Raw genomic sequence first — 20154 nt, forward strand, 5'->3', positions numbered from 1 at the left:
TTCTGGTAGTATTATATGGAATGGTAATTATAGAACTTTCTTGAGAAATTTCTGCAGTGAGAGGGAAGTTGAGGGAAGAAAAAGAACCTTTTTTTTTTATGCATGGATTACATAGATTAACCATTTTTGTTTTTAAAGCAGTGCTCTTAAATGAGACTTCAAGCATGATAAATGTAAAAAAATTGAACGCTAGTCCCTTTAAAACAAGCCTTCTCCGCTAGCTTTAATACTCAAATACATCCATTTCAGTGGTGGAAAATTTTACCTATTTAAATAATAGGAATAAGTGTTTGTTCTTAAAGCGTAATTAAGTGTCAGATGCCTGGGATTAGGGGAAAAAAAAAAAAGTGTGGGCAGCTTAATGCATATGTTAATTAAGAAATGTTTCCTGCTTTTCTCTTCAGTGGAGAAATGGTAGCTGTAGTGTAAATGCTCTGAGGAGTGTATTTTACAGGAAAGGTGGTAAAACATGTTCTTTTTATTTTTAAAGGTGGATAGTTGAAGAGGATGGAGGGAGGTAAACCGGGGTTTGATCTGGTAGAAAAATATTTTAGCTGTTATTTCTTTCATGAACCATGCTACATAGTGCTCAGGGTGAAAAGGCATAAAAGCTGATTGCTGGTTTTAATAATGTGCTGCTGACATTTTCATGTTAGTAAGATTATGGATGAAGTTAATTGTATAGTCTCTGAATGTTTGTAACTTAACCCTTTGGGCCCTTCATTAAATTAAGTTCATGTGCCTCTAGGGCCGATAGGAAAATGAGAAGAGCTATTATGGGTCAGAGGTCTGTCTAGAGGCAGATAGAAACATGAGAAGAACCTGTTATGGGGTGAGAAAAGGTCTGTCTAGTGTGGTATCCTGTCTCCTGTGGGGAAAGAAGAACAGGGCAAACAAATGCTAATTTCTCAAGTACTCTTTCAGCCTCCAACAGATATACTTCTGACTTCTAAGTTAGCAGTGAATAGCTCAATTCTAAGTAAGTGTATGTTAATAAGTGGGGGCAAAGAGAAGAGGTGGGGGGAATATTGCTTCTCTGAGATCCCTGCAACTTTCAGACATCTTATGTACTTACGAATCATATGTGTTTTTCCAGGTCTAATGAAACAGCAGGTTTACAAGAGGACAGCAAACAGACTGTGCTGAAACAGGCACTGCTAAAGAGAGGCCGAATGCCAAGACCAAAACCTAATATAGGAAGAACTGCTGCAAGGCATGAAGTCCAAACACAGAAAAAAGATCCCGAAGAGGAGAAAACTCCATGTGGAGAAGTGGAAAAGGGTGCGACTCACCCTAGGAATGAAAAAAATGATTCATGCCTCAAAGACGTGAGTTTCCTACTCCTGAACAGTTGGAGGTGTTTGCGGTTGGAAGTGTGCGGTTAGGCACGCTTTTTTCTCTGGTGCCCAAGCAGATGCCTTAGTAACAAAGATCGAGATGCTTACCACATTGTTCTTTCAGAATTATTTGAAATGTCATAGAATTTCCGAATGTTTGCATTTAGATCCTGTTCTCCGTGGAGAGAGATTGCATCCCACTTTTCATATCTGATACCACCCCTAACACAATGGAGAAGTGCAGAACAGAAAGGATAGTCTTAGAAAAGAAACCATTTCAAATAGTATATAGAAAAATAACAAATTTGAATTTTTATTTTAAAAGTATCTAGTGATGTTAGTTGGTTGCACAGGAAGTAAGATCTTTTTAAGCATTTTTGTAGAAGAGGCACTAAAAGAACCCCCCCGCCCTTCTAAGGGGGAGGTTGAGCATATCTTTTTTTTTTTCTTAGAGTGAAATTTATATTCCTTTTAGGATGTGATGGATTGTGAAAACACTCAGCCATGTATCTTGGTGTTAGAAGAGGATGTCTCTGCAGATTCTGAGAAGATGGACTCAATACGTGCAAGCCAATGTTCCCCCAAAAAATCCTCAGAAGTTGAAAGCTGTGAATGTGAAAAGGAATCTTCAGATGTCTTGAATGATGTTTCAGATTTCAATACAGAGTAAGTTTGTTTTTTAAATGGAGGGGTGATTAAAAAACATTAACTCTAGGTATTTTACATTCAGCTCCAGCAACTAAAACTGTTACAGCTATAAACTCATCATAGATATACAACTTATTTTTAATTGAGACAATACTAGAATAAAAAACACCTGTGAAAGTACTAAATTTATCTGTTGTTGGCATATAATATTGAGTGCAGTTTTTAAAAAAAAATACCTTTTTTCTGGTGCCCAGTTCCTGTATTTACCTTCTCCATGTTAGTCCTAAAAATACACCCCTATGTGCTTATGTAAATCCTTGAGTATAGGGTTTTGGTTTCCTGTTAAGTTGTGCTTTTAAAGACCTGGATTGTAAATCTACTGTGTAGTTCTAGATGTGATTAGACAAAGAAAGAAATCTGTAAAACACTTGTTGTGACTGGAAGTTGCAGTTGTTCTGAAACTGTTCATTTTGTACTTGTCTTTGACCATTTATAAGATGCACAGGTTTTTGATTGGTGATGTGTTTGATATGACCTTGCTTGATCTTTTTTCAATGTCAGTTACTTTGGCTATTGCTCTAAGAAAGCTAAGAATTTTTATACTTGACTCCTGTATTGGAGAGAATCACATACAAGTACATCATGTATGACCTGGAGAGCCACTCTTGTCCCTGCCTTTGATCATACTTTTATTTTTTTGTTTTGTAGGAAATCTGGTCCTCAGAAGCAAGAGGAGAAAACCATTGTTTCATCAGCTCAGCTATTGAGAAGTCGATTCCAGAGACCAAAGCCAAATTTAGGAAAGATAACTGGTAGAAAGGATGTGCTGGATGTAAATAAAGGTGTATCACAGACTGATAGCAATAAGGAAGAAAGTTTGACGCAGTGTAACAATGAATGTAGCACCCTTCCTGATGTAAGCTTTTTTCCCCTTTAGTTCTAGCTGAGCCTTTGGGTTTGTGGAACTGAAGGGAATGCTGATGATTTTTTGAAAACACAAGTTAATCTTTCTTGAAACAAAATTTTTTCAAGAGCTGAAGTTTTCTAAATAGAAACTCCCCTACCTTCCACTTAACTGTGCGAGGAATAATACCTTACATCCATTGTATATTTTGTTATGTTTCCAAACGTTTTTCTGACCTGATGTAGGCTTGTAGAGATGACAGTGAAGAAAGAAAAGTACTAATAAAAGATGGCAAAGAAGAAATCTGGAAGAAATCAGTTTAGTTTAAAAGAAACAAGTGTGTATTTTTCTTGGAAGGCCTGGGAAGTTATTAGTAAGCAGTTAATTGGAATTTCTCTGCAGGAAATATGTTAGTGATTAATACTGAACTTCATGAACATCATGATATGTCCTTTTCTGTTTAAATTAGCATCATGAATTTTTCTGGTTCATGTGTTTTTACTTTTTTAGAGAACAGAAAAATGTGAAGTCCTGCAGTCATTAGAATCCTTAGGAAAGGAAAACTCTGGCTCTCAGGAAATTTCTGGAAGGCCAAGTTATCAGTCCCCAGAGATGCTTTCAAGATCAGAAGATGGTGAACTCGAGTCTTGTCCACCTGTAGATAACCAAGAAGAAATGTCAGCTACTGATGCAAGGTAAAGCCGCTTCTGTTTTTTAATTGTAACAATGAAGACATGTTAAAAGGCAATCATTGTGCCAATGGATTTCTAACTGGCAAAGAAAATCTAATAAAAATACCTGATGAGATGACAGTTCTCATAGTTTCAGCATCGGTTATATTAAAATTCCAGTTATTTCTATGCCATGAATCAAATTAATGAGCGTTCATTTTTACAGCTGGTATTTTGTCATAATTGACTTAATCATCTGAAACACTAGATGCGTTTAGTTTAAGCAGAAGAATGTTAGTTTGCTTTTCAGAGAAACCATGTGAAAATTGCTTTGGTTTTATAGTAATAAGCGGACAGTAAGACAATGCCTCCAGTGAATGAGTTAGTTAATTCTGTTGTTGAAGTAGTTAGACTGGTGCTTTACATTTCTTAATGAAACAAAGATTTCTGTGTATAGGTTAAACTCAGAAGACCTTTGTTTACCTGTTTCTTTTAAAAATTCAGAGATGTGTTTTATAGGTAAATATAACTGGCCTGTGGTTTTTAATGGCAAGCTTTTATATTAAGTTTCAGGGTTTTTTTTTCTTGTCTGACTTAGGCTTGACAGCAAAAATGCTACTCAAGAAGAAAGCAAACCAACTTCTCTTCAACCTGTGCAGTTAGTCAGGGGCCGATTCCAGAGGCACAAGCCAAACTTAAGAAGGACTGTGGGAAGGAAGGAATTACAAACAGAAAAAAATGAGTGGGATAAGAAACCTCAAGCAGAGCAGCTGGTGTTGCAAAAAGACGAATTGGCCAATGCTGTGTCTGTTGTCGTAAGTCTAATAAGAATAAATTCTTTGCCTCCAAAAAATTGCTTTCAGGTTGCATGTTCTGTTTCATGAAGTTACATTAGAACACTTAAGAAGCATTTCCTGAAGCTGAAATGCCATGTTGTATAGAAACCCCCCCAAAACCCTGGTATGTTGAGATAATGCAGGTATGAAATGATGAAATCTACAACCTGTATTACTCATATCCTCTGGAAAATGAGGATGTGATTTTTGGTTGGATTGCATGATAGGAAAGGATTATGCACATTTAGGGAATTCTAGAAGAAAAGTGCATTTTATATATAGCAGTATAAAAATGAGGTTTTTGCTCATTTTATCTTTTCTGTTTGGATGAATCAAGTCTGTGTTGAGGAATCCAGCATAAAGTATCAAGAGAAGGCAGAGGAACAGTTATTTTTATGTAAGAATTAAGTTTTGCCTGGCTTCACCATTACAGTGTTTGACTCAATTTACCTGTGTAAAGTAGAGGATATTTACCTACATTGTATGTCTGACAGACACTTTACTAGGTGCTGTAAAAGTATAAAAATCCTTAAGAGCCACTGTAGTATTAAACTCTCTGTAACCATTTTGTGGGTTGCAGATGAATGATGCCATGGATGCAGGCGTGAATTGGTTCTGTGCAGAGTTGACTGAGATCTCAAATGTAGCCTGAACTTTCTGTGATTGACTCATTTGTGGAGTAGGTACAGCTGCTCTTGTTTTTGAACCCGTGTAGAGCTAGCTTTGAGTACTTGTGTGAGAGGAGAGAGAGAGGAGCAGAAGACACATACTGCAGATGCACTCAGTACCCCAGGGGCACTGCTCGTGCCCAGCTGAGTTAGTTGCTTACGGTTCAGCTTTGTCTCTTCTAGACCTGAGGCCCGTGGACTGTGCACATGCATCTGCTCTGTGTGGTACAAACGCGTAGAGCCACTGCAGGGTGCAGAGGTCTGATGCTCCTCTGTGCTAATAAAGCTGATAAAGCTGTCTGGGACCTGGGGTGCTGAGGGGTGTGTTTGAGTGGTGTCTCTGTAGAACCAGTGTGGCAAATTTCAGAAGTAAAACTAATAAACCTTTCTGAGTCTGAGGTTATTTTGTGACAGCTAGGGTGTGTCTGTGCTGTGCTCTAATGTGTCCAAATTTCAAAGGTTTTCCAAAGCCTTTTCAGAGGCCTCTATGCATTGTTTCCCTAGTGCTCCATGTAATACAGAGTGGTTTGAGTGAAAAACAGACAAGTGTTATCCATAATGCTTCGGTGCCTATGGTAGTGGTGAAGAGGCTAACTCTAGGCAGCCCAGGACTGAAAAAACTTATGTTCCTGCATGCCTTTTTAATTGATTTATGTGCTCAGGCAGGTTACTCTCAATAAAACAGCATGATTCTCTTCTTTGTTCACGTCGGGAAATTAGCAGTGAGAGCTGTAGTTTATGCTTGCTTTTCTAATAAAACACATTTCTGTTCTAAAAATTTGCTTGATTCTCCTTTTTTTTCATGCTACAAGGCATAATGCTTATATTTTGTTGCAAATTAAAGGGTGAAAATGAAGTTATATTGCATCAAGCTGATGTGTTGAGTGATGAGGAACAGGCACAGCAAGAGGAGCTTCAGGTGCCCCGTATTTCTGAAAATGCATTGTATAAACAAAGCAGGTGAGGTTAGAGTCTAGCAAAATTATGTTTAAAAATTTTTCATCTGGTGTATAAATTAGACATTTCTGCAGAAGTCAGTTGTTTTGTTCCTTGTTTCCTGTCTTTCTCTAACGCTTAGGTTTCAGTGCCTGCTTGACAGCTTCTTGCCATGTTTTCAGAATACGTTTTTAGTTGAATTGAACTACTTGTAATTGTTTATCTGGTACAGTCTTGCTCCGTTTGAGTTCATGCTCTTTTTGACCAAGCTTTTCTATTATTGGGTTTGTATTTCCATGTACAGTGATCATACATGTAAAGCTCATAAATTTTGCAAAGTGCCAGAGTTCTGTCTTTTATTGGTGCTGGTGTGCTCTTCAATTTTACTATTGCTTGTGTTAAAAAATTTTTTGAACATATATTAAGTTGCAGGTTCTTTGATGTTGATATGATTAGCAACACAAATTTGTTTTTGCTGTCAAAAATGTTTTGACAATGAAATTTCCTTATTCCTTGTCAAATCTTAACCATAAATGCCAAAAATAGAGGCTGTTTTCCTGATTTTTAAACAAAACATACGGTATATCAGAGTTTCTAATCATCTTGTATAAGTGTTGATTCAAAATTTAATGCGTGCAGAAGTGTTTTCTTCCCCACGTCCAACTGAAGTCAAGTGACTTTTGTTTTTTTTTTAAATGCACTAGTGCTGAAAAATCCATTTCCCTGGAAGGCAAGCTGGTTGCCCTCAGACCAGCACAACTCTTAAGGAATCGATTTCAGAGGGCTAGACCAAACCTAGGAAGAGCATATAGCAAAAAAGAATCTCCAGTGCCGCCAAAAGTTGCTGCTCCAGTTGAAGAAGAAGCAGAAAAAGGAGAGAGTCTCCCTGTCGTAGAAGAGTCTGAGGAACCTCTTTCCTCAAAAGTGAGAATTCTGTCTAGATCCTTCTGACTGTGCTTCTTGATACTTATCTCTGCACCAGCTGTTGTTATGAAGTGTCTAAATAAGCTGCTTTCAACCTATAAATTAATTTTTGACTAGTGAGAATTATATTCTTGCTGGGTATTTGCACCCTAATATGATGTCTCTTAAAATTCTGTGTTAATGACGCACTACTCGTGTCTACATTTTTTTTGTTAAATCTAAAGACTCATCCTGTTATTCACTTAAACTTTAAAATTTCAGTCATGTACATGATAATTAATAGTTATGTGCATGGCATATTTCTGTTGCTGGGTTTCTTCTGAATCCATTGATGGCTGGTCACAAAGGAATATATGGATGTCTTCCCTAAAGGAAAAGGGAACAGTGATAGGTGCCATAAACTACTAGAAAATTTTTGAGTGAAGTTTTGTTTCAAATTAACACCTAGATTGTAACTTGCAATGGTTTATTTTACATATGATATGTTTTGTGCTAATATTGTCTTTTTCCCTAAATTTAAGGATGACATGGAAGTATTATTGTCTGTGGGGAATTCAGCTAAGAATGACAGTCCAGAGACAAATACAAGAAGTATGAAGTCAGAAATACTCCCTTCCCCTGAAAAACCACCAGTCTCTCACAAGAGAGAGCAAAAAGAGTGTCTACCTACAGAGACTGTAGAAAGCATTCAGGATACCACAGAGAGGTAAAGTTCCCTGTTGACAAAATAAAAAAAAAGCTCTTAAAAACAAAACAAAACAAACTTTATGTATTTATTCAGTTATTTTCATATAGCACTTGCTTTTTGAAGTGTGGGCTGAGCTGTATCAGTTGTATGTGATACCTGCCATGAAGGTCACTAGGTGGCATCCTTATGTAATTTTAAGTATATTTTTAAAGGAATCGCAGAATTTCTCAAGACCGTTTTCCACATTAGAAGAGGATATTTTGCAGGTGGGAGTAGGACAGTAGGAGCAAACAGTTAGAGTTCAGCTGTTTGAATTTTTCACTAACACACTCCTAAGGTACGGCAGAGTATGGATGTGGACCCTTGAAAGGAGGACAAGCTCACTTTATGTTACTCTATCTACAGCAGTTCTCAATGAGCTTGTTGTCTTAAATATATTCCCAGTCTTCTCACTTTTCCTTTCCAGCAGGAGAAGTTTATGCAAGGATTTGTTGGAGGGGATGCTTTTTATGTATGTGTAATATGGGGCAGATTGTGCCATTCACTTGTAACAGTTCTGGGCTATGTTATAAGCTACCTTTTGCATAATCTTAACTAATATAGAGCAGCCTAAGATCAACTTATTTTACTATTCTCTAAAATTCTCTTCTTGTTCCTTTCTGTTTCTGAATCTCTGCTTGGGATCTCTTTCATGACTTGTGTTGCAGTCATATCCCAGAGTCTTTGTGCAAGGGTTAATAAGAAAAGAGCCTTACCTTATTGAGTCTTCCTGGCTTCTCTGATGGGGAATTTCCTCAGTCTTGAATTTAAAAGCCCAAGATTTCAATAATCTTACTGATATGAATGTGCCTGAAGAGATGTGAGAATTTCATCCTGTTTAAAAACAGTAGTACCTTGAGCATTGGAATTAGTGAAGATGCTTCCATGGCTGCTTAATTTTTGGGGCCCATGGTGGCATAGTTGAAACTTTCAGCTGTTACTGACTTTATGTTGTTTTACCTGCTTGTCCAAAAGCAAACTGAAAGGTCCATTACTGAAGAAAAGCAAATTATCTCCTTTTTCTGTTGCTCTTTTTTTCCCCTAGTGAGTGGAGTTTAATAGGTAAGTAAAAAAAAATGCAGAACACTTAGGTCAATTTCTGGGTGGAGGTACTAAATATTTATTTGTGAGCCAGGCTTGTACAGTCTATTTAATAGTGCCTGAGCACTAAAATTTAAAATCTTAATATTTGGTAGGTCCAGTGATAAACTAAGTTCTGGAGAAAAAAGTAAATCAAGTGATACAAAACCTTTGCATCAAGTGAGGGACCCCCTCTGGAAGCCAAAGTCAAACCTGATGAGAGTTACTAGACAGAGAGATCATTCTGAAGAAGGTGGAAGCAGAAATGAAGATGACACTGAGATTAGAAATGCAGAAGAGTGTTTGATGTCAGAAAAAACAGATGTATCAATGGTAAGTGCTGAATGTTTAGTTTGGGCCAATTTATACTTTAATTCTTGTGCTTAACTTCTTAGAACTCATGGTGCATAAACCCAGTATATGTGTGTGAGTAATTAAAGTGCTTCTTTTCTTTTTTAACTTCACCATTGGAAATGATGTTGAATAAATGTACTCAGAATCCAAAAACTGTGAGACTGTTTAATATGTACTGTCTTTCTAAGTTTTACATATACATGGCCAGAAGTCTTCATTAGCATAAAGACATGCTAACCCTGTTACCAACAAATTTAATGTCTGCTATGCATTGAACAATGAAAACTAAGGCAGCTGTCTAATACCAAATACTATGTAAAATCTGTATAAGTATAGTTACAGTTATTGGTATATACCTGAATAGCCTATTCAGACTTCCTTCTTCTTAAATTCCCTCAGCAGACCTGAGCTGGCCCAGACTGCTTCTTTCTGTCTGTAGTTATGGTATCTGAATCAAGTTGTTCCTTATTTTCTAAATGGTTCACTAGAAATTTTCAGTTAATGTATCATTTTTGCCAAGTGCCCATAGTTGATGGAACTGCACCTACTGATGTGTTTTAAAAAATTACATGTTTTGAACAGAATTGTGTAGTGCGTTCAAATGAAAGTTCTACCTCCATCCCAAGCAACTGTTTTGTGAGAAGTGCTCTGTAGGAACTTTGTCAAAGCAAATACTGTAAGCGAGCAAAATTTTGACACTACAGCTCCTGCAGGAGAAGAAGACTCGTGACATGATCCTGCTTAATAGAATGCTGCCTATGTCCTGCGAAACCTTTCTATTTGGGTTTGAATAATGTTCAAACCCCGTTCTCTAAACTGGGGTAGCTATTTCTTTCTAACTTGTTCCCAGGGCAGAAAACAAATAACTCTTCCCTTCCCTCAAATTGTCCTCTAAATTAATAGGTAGCTTTAGAAAACAGAAGATAGTTCCTCTTTCCAGCTGCTGAAGGGCTACTACTCATGATAAGTTGAGTGAAGACCTGGTCTGTTAATTAGCAGCTCTGGGAATGCAGGTGCCATGAAATGGCATTTTTACTGTAGAGCCTGAAATTAAAGAAAAAGGAGGCTGGGGGGAGGGGGAGGAAGAAGTCTTAATCTAGCAGCAGAGGTGACAATTGGGCATGTGTTCAAGAACCTCAAACTTTGTTTTTTAAATCTGTTTGTCACTAAAACCAATTTAAAAATATGTTTGGCACTTAACGTGGTAATAATTGTTTCATCTGTTCAGCAAAACTCTAGTAACTTAGTGGAAGCTGCATCCTTCTCAGAGGCTACAAGAAAACATCATTTTACAGACTCTGAAGAAACATCCTGTAAAAGAATCAGGCAAGAAAGTAAATTCCAGTCTCCAGAGATTTCATCAGAGAGTGAGAGTCAGGAAGAAGATTCTCAGCCTTCTGCTTCTCGGGAGAAAACGTCAGATGATCTCACAAGGTAAAACAACTAATTCTGACTTTTAAGCTCAACTGATTTGGTTTTGTTTTGTTTTTAAAATATAATTATTAGCCATAATTCTAAAAATGTTTATAAGCACATACAGGATGTCAGTCCTTGTGTCTCCCATACTTTGGGTGCGCATAGCTATCCCCATGCCTTCTACCTTGTCTGTACTCTCATCCAGCGAGCGCCGCCAGCACTTTCACCAACTCATCCAAAGTTCCTGCTTCTACTTTCTCTTCTCCCTCTGTATCATACCAGTCTTAGCTTCTGGGCCCACCTTGCTAGTACTGTGCCACTGTAGGAGTTCCTGATTTTAAAGGCGAGGACCTTCAAGTACACACGCTGGGGACAAAGGCATTGTGGTAACGTCCTAAATGAAAACTCTGTGCTGGATGCCTCTGCTGCTATGTATTCTTCACTCCCATCTTCCAAGGATGCTGGGTTTTTGGGGGAGATGAGGAATTACTTCTGGTATCCAAAGTGTTCATGCTCCCCACTTTGAGGAGGGAAATGGTAACCAACTGATTCTTGAAGAGACTGCTGTTTGAGAAACATAAGCAGACAAGCAGTTATTGGCTAACGATCCTAATTTCTAGGCATAAGTTGGATGAGCTAAAGTTTCACAATTTGGGGTTCCTAGTGCAGTTTTAATAAAGAACTGGAAATATTCCCCGATATAAAAAGCATGCAACTTCCAAGTCCCTCAAAATGAGAATTAATCCACCTTTTTCAATCAAAGACTTCTGCATCCTGTAAATTGCACTGTGCGACTTTTAACACTCAAACTGTTTAATACGCACATGCTATCAGTACTTTGTACATACATTAAATAATTGGGATTTCTAATGAAATAGTGTCTGGACACATTTTCCTCAAAAAGTAACTTTTGTTAGAATCGCATTGCTGGTCATAGGGATCCTTTCTGTTCAGTGACTTTATATTGATTTGTGGTATTCCTTTTTTGGAATGTCTTATGTTTCATTGTTTTTAAACATGCTTTGTTCTGTGCTTCAGAAGGCAGTCCAGAAGACTGTCAAAACGGATAGCCTCCAAACGAGTCTTGGAGCTAAGAACTGCTTCTTCTTCTGCATCTGAATGTGAGCCTGATCGCAATGAAAAGGGGAATCAAAGACAAAAAGTTAAACTGAATGTTACTAAAGGCAAAAGTCTGAAATCTGCTCATAGAAGGAAATCTGGGAAAGAGCACAGAAGTTCAAAGACAACCTTGGTGACTCTCCGAGCTTCGCAAGAGGAGGAGGAGGAGGAGGCTGATAACTTTGAGCCAGATGATGAAGATCAATGTTTTGCACCAGAGGAAGTAAACAAAGCTCCTGTGTTTGTTCCTGTAGGTCTTCGATCTCCAAAACCTGTTCCTGTTCAGATAGAGGAAACCATGGAGGAGGTATGATGTTGCTGTGTTGTGCATGTGTACTTTTGTTTTGATTGTTTAAACACATGCTTTTCTTGTAACTGCGTCTCTGGATGCTTGTTTCCCCCCCCCCCCCCCTTAGTTTAATTCATTAAGAATGGCATTGACAGTAGTAAGGATGCTTAGTTGAAACACGTACTTGATTTTGAACAAAATGCTCCATTAGTCTAAGGTCTAGTTCATGTTATGAACGGTAAAGCTCTGCAGGGTGTTCGCTGGTTTACTTACTGGGATTGGATGTAGGCACAAGCTCCTGTGTTCACTGCATGTTTTGAGGCCCAAGATAGAACAAATAGAGCACTTCAACTTTACATTTGAATGTTAGGAAATGAGGGAGATGTTTCGGGGGCGTGTGTGTGTGTGTGTGTGTGTGTGTGTGTGTGTTCTTCCCCTCCTTCCTCCCATTTCCCAATCAAGAAACTTCCCAATCAAGAATCACTTCTCAGTCAAGAAACTTAACTGCCTTACAGCCTTACATAGCATTATATACTGTGTGCAAGTGACAAAAAAAAAAAAAAAAGCAATTAGCTCTAGGTAAAAGAGCAAGAGAATTGAAAGCTCAGTCAAAGCACCAAGGGAAACTTTAAAACAATGACAGAAAAGCTGTTGCAGGGAGATCTCTGCTCATTCCCTTCATCCTGAAGATTTGGAATATATTAAGTGTGGGGATGATGTTCAAATTACTTGGTTTAACACACAGGAGCCATCAGGGTAAGGGATGTGATTAGATACCTGAGAACTCAGCTGTCAGACTTAAGCAGGTCAGTGCAAAGTACCTGTGAAAATGCAAGCCTTTGAAAACTACCCAAATTGAGCAGTGTTTTTCATAAGAATATCATCGGCAGTAGTGTAACCTTTCTGTCAAATTTCGAGTCCTTGAATTTCTGAAATGTGAAGTGACTGAAGTTCTCAATGGAGAGACAGTGTTAAAGAGGAAAGGAATACAGGCAAAACTTTATATAAAAAATTCTCTGTATATATACATTATATATATTTCTTTTTTTCTATGTATATGTATATAAATTTCTTTACATATTCACATAGATATGAGTATATGTATATACACATACATATATTAAAAAAATTCACTGTGTACAGATATGTACAGATAAAATTTTGCTACATACATACATGATGTAGGCTCTGTGTGTGTGCGCGTGTGTGTGTATTTTCCCTAAACTTAGTTTGGAAGGCTGAACTGCTTTTTTTCTGAAGACTTAAAAAGCAGAAAAAGTGAGAAAACGAACAAAACCTTTTTGAGGTAAATAACCAGCATGAAAGAGATCAGCCAAAAAGCTTAGTTCAGTAGAATAATAAGCAACTAGAAATAAGGTCCTATGGCTGTCTGCTTCCAACTACAGTACTACGCGTTATACCTCCAGTTCATATAATTCCTTCCTTCTCAAGTCACGTGGTATGTACTATAGAACTTAATTTTTGGGAGGGAATCCCATTAAATGTTCAAGATCTGGTAAATGTATATGGGCTCCAAAACTTGTATTCATCAAATTTTCTTTTGGGGCTCATGAACCGAAATACTTTTTAATTTTTTTTAATTAAATTATTTTTACAGCTGGAAATATCTGTGAATGTCCCAGATGTACAGGTGGTTACTGATGTTGAAAGTCTGTCTCACATGTCTGTCCAGCCAGTGATGCAGAGGCAGGAAAATATGAACACCTCGCCAGCTGTAAGAATGTCTCTTTTTCTGGCTTTGTAGCAGATACAAAACTACATGGCCGGTGTCAGTTTACTATGCCTGCTTATAACAGTATAGCTTAACAGACTCTTAACTGTCCCTCACAGATATGAGGGACACAGATACAGGAAAACTGTATAAATAAAATTGTCAATCTGTAAAACACCATTTTGAAGCCAGAGTAGCCTTTGGGCAGAGAATTTACTGGTAATCGTTGTATTAAAATTGCAGACCTGTTTTATATATAACTTTGATATGTTTTTTTTTCTTTTTTTTTTCTTTTCATTAAGGGAGCAAACATTCCTGAAAATCCAGAAGAGGACAAAGGTAGATATGAAGTAAACTTGTTTGTGTCTTGCTCATTGACTTATTATCAATATGTAGGTATTCTTGATAGAAGTTTGAAAGTTCATATATTTTAACACAGCCATGCTCGTGAGATTTGGGATGCATTAATGTTTTGGAGGAGCCTTAAACCAGTTCTTCCTTACTGTTCTCTGTCAGTTTGATCAACCAAGCACTGCAAGGCTGTTTCTCAGGATCAAAATGTGCCTTTTCCGTGTCCCTAGTATCAGTTTTACATGGTTAGCTGTGTGAGGAGAAGAGGAAACTTTGCAAGTGCTTACAGCATTCACTTGATGTGTGACTGAACGGTACAAAGAATGGGTAGATTCATAGCTTCATCGTTGCCATCTCTATAGTCTCTGACTATAATATCTTAAACTGGTAAGATAGCATGTGCGAGAAGGAAAACGGTTATCATAGTCTTCCAGAAGCAAATAGTCTTTTCATATGAGATAAGTTACAAACCCTGACTGATGTATTACTTTTTAGAGTAGCTTTCATTTTGAAATTTAAATATGCTCTCAGTTTTGCTAAGAAGCAGATGAAATTGAGTGGGTTACTGTCTCATTTGGAGGAGGGGAAACCTCCTTTTTCCTGCTCATCTATTTCATTACATTAGGTTTGGAAGATGAAAATGTTTTGTTTTATATGACCAGTTAGCGAGTGGTAGGTGAAGGGAGATATTCTGGGTAGAGATTAAGAGTCAGGAGTCTAAACTGCTGATCAACACTAAAGGTATGGATGCCTTTGACTAAACTGTTTCTCTTTCTATTTCATTAATGGGATTAGTGATGCTGCTTAATGTTTCTACAATAGTTTGGATTTAGTGGATGAGAATTGCTGTCTGTCTCCAAGTATCTTGATCCATGAAAGGCAACTATTTAAAAATATGTACTTCACTGTACTGATGATGTCAAATGCTTTTTGAATGTGGATAAGTGAATTTAATGGTAAATATGCTTGTGATTTTTAACCCGTGTGCGAACAATTTTGTAGGAATTAATGATGGAAGCACTGAAGCTGCCATGACTTTACTTGCAATGGGTGATCCAACGTTCCAGTTAAAAATAAACACTGAAGGTATGATCCGATTTTATGGGACAAAGCCTTCCTTGTACTTCATGGGTTTGTCTAAGGAGGAATGAACAGGGGCTACAAAGCTGCTTCTACATGCTGCTGTGCAAGGAGGTCAAGAGTCTCTTCTACATTTAGCCCTGCTGAGTTGTAACACATAGGCTAGGCAACGCTGCCTGGCTGGGAAAAGTGAGGCACCGTTTTGGATGCTGCCAGCTGCAGCACTTTGCTACAAAGATGTTTCTGGGAGCTCTTTTAGGAAAGGACGTGTTTGAATTAGTCTGTGTTGGTCACATAAATCAGGCAAAAGAGAAGAACCAAGCTTAAATGTCCGTAATTGTTGGTGGTATTTTCTGGTCTGTAGCCTGAAAAATATCCCCCCCCCCCCCCCCAATTAGCTATAATCTGAATTTACCAATTTTTAGTCTAGTTTTTGACTGACAGTTTAATTAGAATTTAGAATTGTCTTTCATGGGTGAATATTAATCTCTGCCTCCTTACTACCAAAAACTGTGACCTTAAGGCTGCATTTCCCTGGGATTGAAATTTACATCTTTGGAGAAAGCAGATTTTATCAAATGAAGTTTGATCATCTGTAAACGGTTCTATACAGTTACAAAACCTGAGTCTTTTTAATTACGCTTTTCTGTCTTGTTTATTGTTCTAACCAGAACGGACACAGATGTTACCTGCTCAAGATGATTTACACATGGCCGATAACCTTGTGACCCGTACTTATTCAGAACAAAGCGTAATTTCTTGTCAGTATTTACTTTCTTCCCCTACTTCTAACAAGGAACTGTTCCCTTCTGAGGATGGAAGCAACATTAATCTAGAGCTCCAAAGCACTGGCACAAGAACAGGTGGCGAAGAATATTTTGAGAAAAATGCTGCAGAGACCAGGTTAAATTACTACCTTAATTACTTTAGAGAGGGAGATCCTCTGACACTGCTTACCTTTAACAGGTTCTTTCTGGCATGTTTCTTGAATTTCAGGCATCTTGCTTTAGTGAAGGTTTCTCAGCTTGTGTAATTTGCTATGTAATCTGGAAAAGCCCTCTTGACTTTCCTTACCACTTTTATGAGATGTTGACATGTAATTTGGGGAATTTGGCTGGGGGGAGGGGAGTGTTAGAACTTGGTTCATGTGGATTACTGTTACTTTACTAAGCTCATTTTCTGAAAGTACTGAACAACTAATCAGGCCAAGGCATATTGCTTAAATGTCACTGCTGCCATGGGCTCTGATTAGAGCAAATGGATGTCAAGGAACTGGTTGAGTTGCTGTCATTTTCTCTTGTGTTTTTTTTAGTTTTGTTTAAAAAAATTAGTAAATTTTGAAAGAGCTTGATGGAACACTTTTTCAGAAAAACTGGGTTCACTGCTTGAACAAACTGTCATATTATACCCCTCTGAAAAAGTATAATCAAAGATCTTTTGCTTTGAGTTTTGTGGTTCTTTTATTATATTATTAACCAGAATTTACCACCTCTGTTCCACATCTCCCATCTGTTGTGTGTGGAGTGATCTTTGCTGAAAATACTAATTTCATTGCACTGCTGTCAGAATCAAGAATTATATCGATGGTATTTTCCTTTTTACCTTTGCAGTGATAGCTCCGTGCCTTTGGTGAACAGTATAAGACTGACAAGAGGTAGACTCCTGAAGCCTGAGCCAGACTTCAGAGAATTGAGGTCAAATAAGAACGTTATTCAGAAGCCTGTTAATACAAATATACTTGTGGAAGAGCTAGAGCAAGTTCAAAGTGGTAAGCCTGTCTCTTATCCTAAGGTTTTAAAAATGGTTTCTGATGATAAATTCACATTTGTTCCTGAAATAAAACTAAATTAAAATCAATCTCCACTTTCTATTCGTGTTCACAGATGATGCATCACCATTGTAACAGCAGGGTATCCATTTATGGTATAGCTTTATATATAAATATACCTTTCATTATAAAATTAAATAAAATCTGCATAGAGACTTTTCTGTGCAGGTCTTAAATTACCTGGAAAGCCCTTAAGTTACGGGGATGGCCATGGCAGAAATAGTACAATACGGTATACTTTTTTTCCTTTCATTAATGTCTTTCTCCTCCATATATATGTTTTTACATACATATACATACATACACACACACAAAATGTATGTATGTATATATATGTGTATATATTATATATATATTTATATATTTGTTTTTAAATCTTTAGAGGCCACAGTTCTGAGGGGTGCTGCAGAAATGCAGAAGGTGGAACTAGAACAGGTCAGACCAGCTGTGGGTGATTCTTTAGATCTTCACGATTTTGCAACTGGAAGTACAGAACTTGTCAAGCAAGTAGACAAAACAGAGAGGTAGGAAGAAATTGTCAATTTACATTGAATGTATTCCTGAATTTCTTAAAATATGCCGCTGAAGTGCATGGGTAGTACATGCCTATGATGGAAACTGTATGCCTGCAGCAATGGTGTGTGTTAATGCATACAGATTTACGGTATAGACTGTTTTGTTTTTAAGGTTTTAAGCTCTCTTGCATGTTGTCATACAGCTTTTGGAAGTAAAATGTTAACTTATGTTTGCTGTTTCAGTTCTTAGTAATCGCCTTGCTACTTAATTGTGTCTTGTCAAACTGCATCTGAAAGGAAATGTTAAAGATGTAGTCACAGAGAAACAGAGCACCTCTTCAAAAACTAATTCTCTGTGACTATGTAAGCTTAATATTAAATAAATACTTATACAGAATTTATTCCATGTCACAGGATGATATGCTTAGTTAGTTTCAAATTAACTATATATATATCTTTCAGAACAGAAAAAGAGATGAGAAACGCTTGTGGAACTTCAGGGGAATTAAAAGCTCTAACTGCATCACCAAAACCTGAGGCTTCTGAACTGGGACAAGAGCTTTATCCAAATCAAAGTTCTGTGGATGGACTTCCTGAGCAAAATCCTAGTCCTGCTGAGCACAATCTGTATACAATCAACTTGACTCAGGTAAAGAACTTAATTTTACTGCAGTCTAGAGGTGCCCAGTTTCCGAAACTCTGTATGGGAAGAGGTTCTCAGTGCAAATGTACTCACTCACCCATTTTACAGACCTGGTACTTCAGCTGGTGAATGAAACCTCTATTTTTTGTATAGGCATAGTTAAACTTAATCATTCGGGTGAACCCCATCTTCTCAAGCCTCGGTTTATAGCATTTCAGGGCTGTAAGTGATATATGCTAACAAAATTTTGAAGAATTTTTTTAAAGAGTTTTGATGGAAGAAGTTACTCATTTATTTATTTATTTGGTCTGACCTCGTACAGTTATATTTGTTTGGTTAGAATGTCACTACTGTCTTTGCATTTTCATGGTCAACTTCTTTTGCTTTGCTTAAAACAAACTTTTTTTTCTTTAAAACAAACCTTGGCAAAACTAGATTTTAATTCTCATATTAAAATTGGTTAGCGTATAACAAAATATCCCTCTAGAAGATCTTTTTTTTTTTTTTTAAAGTATTTGGGATTTAGCTGTTAAATATATTCTAGTCTGAAAATGGCATTTTGAGTATCCAAGAATCTTAAGGTCCTAACTCTTCTACCTGTGGCTATTTATTCCTTCTCACTTTTACTGTGCTCTTTCCCACTTATTTCAAAACTCAACTAAGAGTTTTAACATATCTTGTTTGTCCATGATAATACATGTATTTCCATTTCCATCCATTGCTTTGCAGTGGTTTGTGTATCCCTGCTCTAGTATAAATGAGAAGCCTCTTGTTTCTTCATGAGAGATAGGTTCATTTTCCCTCAGGTTTTCTAGTGTTGCCTGAGATCAGGGTCTGTACAGTTATCATGGAACAGCTAATGGGTGGTAGCTTGTTTTCCCCAGTGCAATCTGTTGATGTGTCAAGGCTACTCTCAACTTAAAACAAGGTACAAGAATGAATTTGCTGGAGACAAGACTGCCACTCAGTGTGAGAGGAGGCAACTTTCAATGTTAGTGTGGTTTTTTAATTTTTTTAATTAGCAGTGTTCTGGGCCGTGAAAGGGAAGGGATAGATTAGTTGCAGAGGTTGGAATTTTTCTTCTGGCACTCAGTGGTTTTTGTAATAGTTGGGGGAATTTGTGTTCTTAGCACTACTGAGCAATTTATTGTGTGAGTCAGCTCTGACAGAACTGTACTGTAGGAAGCATAATTTTTTTCAACAAACCATCAACAGAGGCAATGAGCTGCATATAAATGATATAAAAGTACTGTCCAAGTGTTTCTTGTCAGGCTGGTATCCTTCAACCTAGAATAGCCAGAAGTAAAAGTTGACAAATTGTGATGATGATGATACTAGATTTTTCTGGCTCTCCAGCATTTGACATAATTTGTTTCTTTCCTGTTTTCTAGAGTTACTTCTCAGATCTCTTAACTTGTTTTATTGCAAATGTTTTATTTCCAGAACGAAGCATGTGTTCAGGATTTTCAACAGCAATATATAAGCAGCACAGAAGAGACTTCAGGTATAACGTAGTAATATTCAAAGTTAACAAAATTTGACATTTGTGCATCTTGTGATCACACAAAGATGAATCAAAAAAAAAATGTTTTCATTGACATGATTTAAAACAGTCTACTTCATTGGCATTCCACTGTGGGTCATTTTTGTTATTCTCATTGCTAACCTCCACTTATCTTCATTTCATTGAAACAAACTAGACTTGGTAGCTTTTTGAATGGTACCTCATTAAGTTCAAAAATCAGTGGAAGAGAAACTTCTTGCTCTTTCCTCCCTGTTGTGAGCTCCTGCTGCTTACCTTGTGCTGGCTTCAGCGCTTGTTAGACCTCTGTGAGCCTCTAGCTAACTAATCTGTCAGAAGTTGAAGGTGGGGCAGCAGGGGGAGAGAAAGAACCTGTGTAGTTTTCCACAGGCTTAGTGAGCTGTAGTGGCTAATGAAAGTGTCTAGTGAGTGCCAGTGGTGTAGCTGTGTGGGTAGGAAGGTAGGACTGTGAATATGGAGCAGGAAAAAATGAGAAACAGGGAAAGAAATGGGAGAAAGAAACCAGACTTCCCTTTTCAGGTGTAACAAGTCAGCAAATCAGTTCCTAATTAAT

At 37.4% G+C, this 20154-nt stretch overlaps 1 protein-coding gene across 5 annotated transcripts in view; it reads left to right on the forward strand.

Moving 5' to 3' along the window:
* Nucleotides 1-20154, forward strand: part of BDP1 (B double prime 1, subunit of RNA polymerase III transcription initiation factor IIIB) — a 51215-nt gene that overhangs the window by 21358 nt on the left and 9703 nt on the right. For 3 of the 5 annotated variants that reach the window (XM_067316418.1, XM_067316420.1, XM_067316421.1), the window contains exons 18-36: nt 1097-1328; nt 1813-2003; nt 2694-2901; nt 3400-3584; nt 4159-4375; nt 5909-6024; nt 6705-6924; nt 7446-7630; nt 8848-9064; nt 10314-10519; nt 11540-11927; nt 13528-13644; nt 13944-13980; nt 14995-15078; nt 15744-15975; nt 16683-16840; nt 17283-17424; nt 17878-18064; nt 19502-19562. In XM_067316418.1, coding sequence (XP_067172519.1) covers nt 1097-1328; nt 1813-2003; nt 2694-2901; nt 3400-3584; nt 4159-4375; nt 5909-6024; nt 6705-6924; nt 7446-7630; nt 8848-9064; nt 10314-10519; nt 11540-11927; nt 13528-13644; nt 13944-13980; nt 14995-15078; nt 15744-15975; nt 16683-16840; nt 17283-17424; nt 17878-18064; nt 19502-19562 — 3383 coding nt within the window. The remainder of the gene's footprint in view (nt 1-1096; nt 1329-1812; nt 2004-2693; nt 2902-3399; nt 3585-4158; nt 4376-5908; nt 6025-6704; nt 6925-7445; nt 7631-8847; nt 9065-10313; nt 10520-11539; nt 11928-13527; nt 13645-13943; nt 13981-14994; nt 15079-15743; nt 15976-16682; nt 16841-17282; nt 17425-17877; nt 18065-19501; nt 19563-20154) is intronic. The other 2 variants (XM_067316423.1, XM_067316422.1) reach the window with 2 other exon arrangements.

This window comes from Apteryx mantelli, chromosome Z, assembly GCF_036417845.1.
Source record: "Apteryx mantelli isolate bAptMan1 chromosome Z, bAptMan1.hap1, whole genome shotgun sequence".
NCBI lineage: Eukaryota > Metazoa > Chordata > Aves > Apterygiformes > Apterygidae > Apteryx > Apteryx mantelli.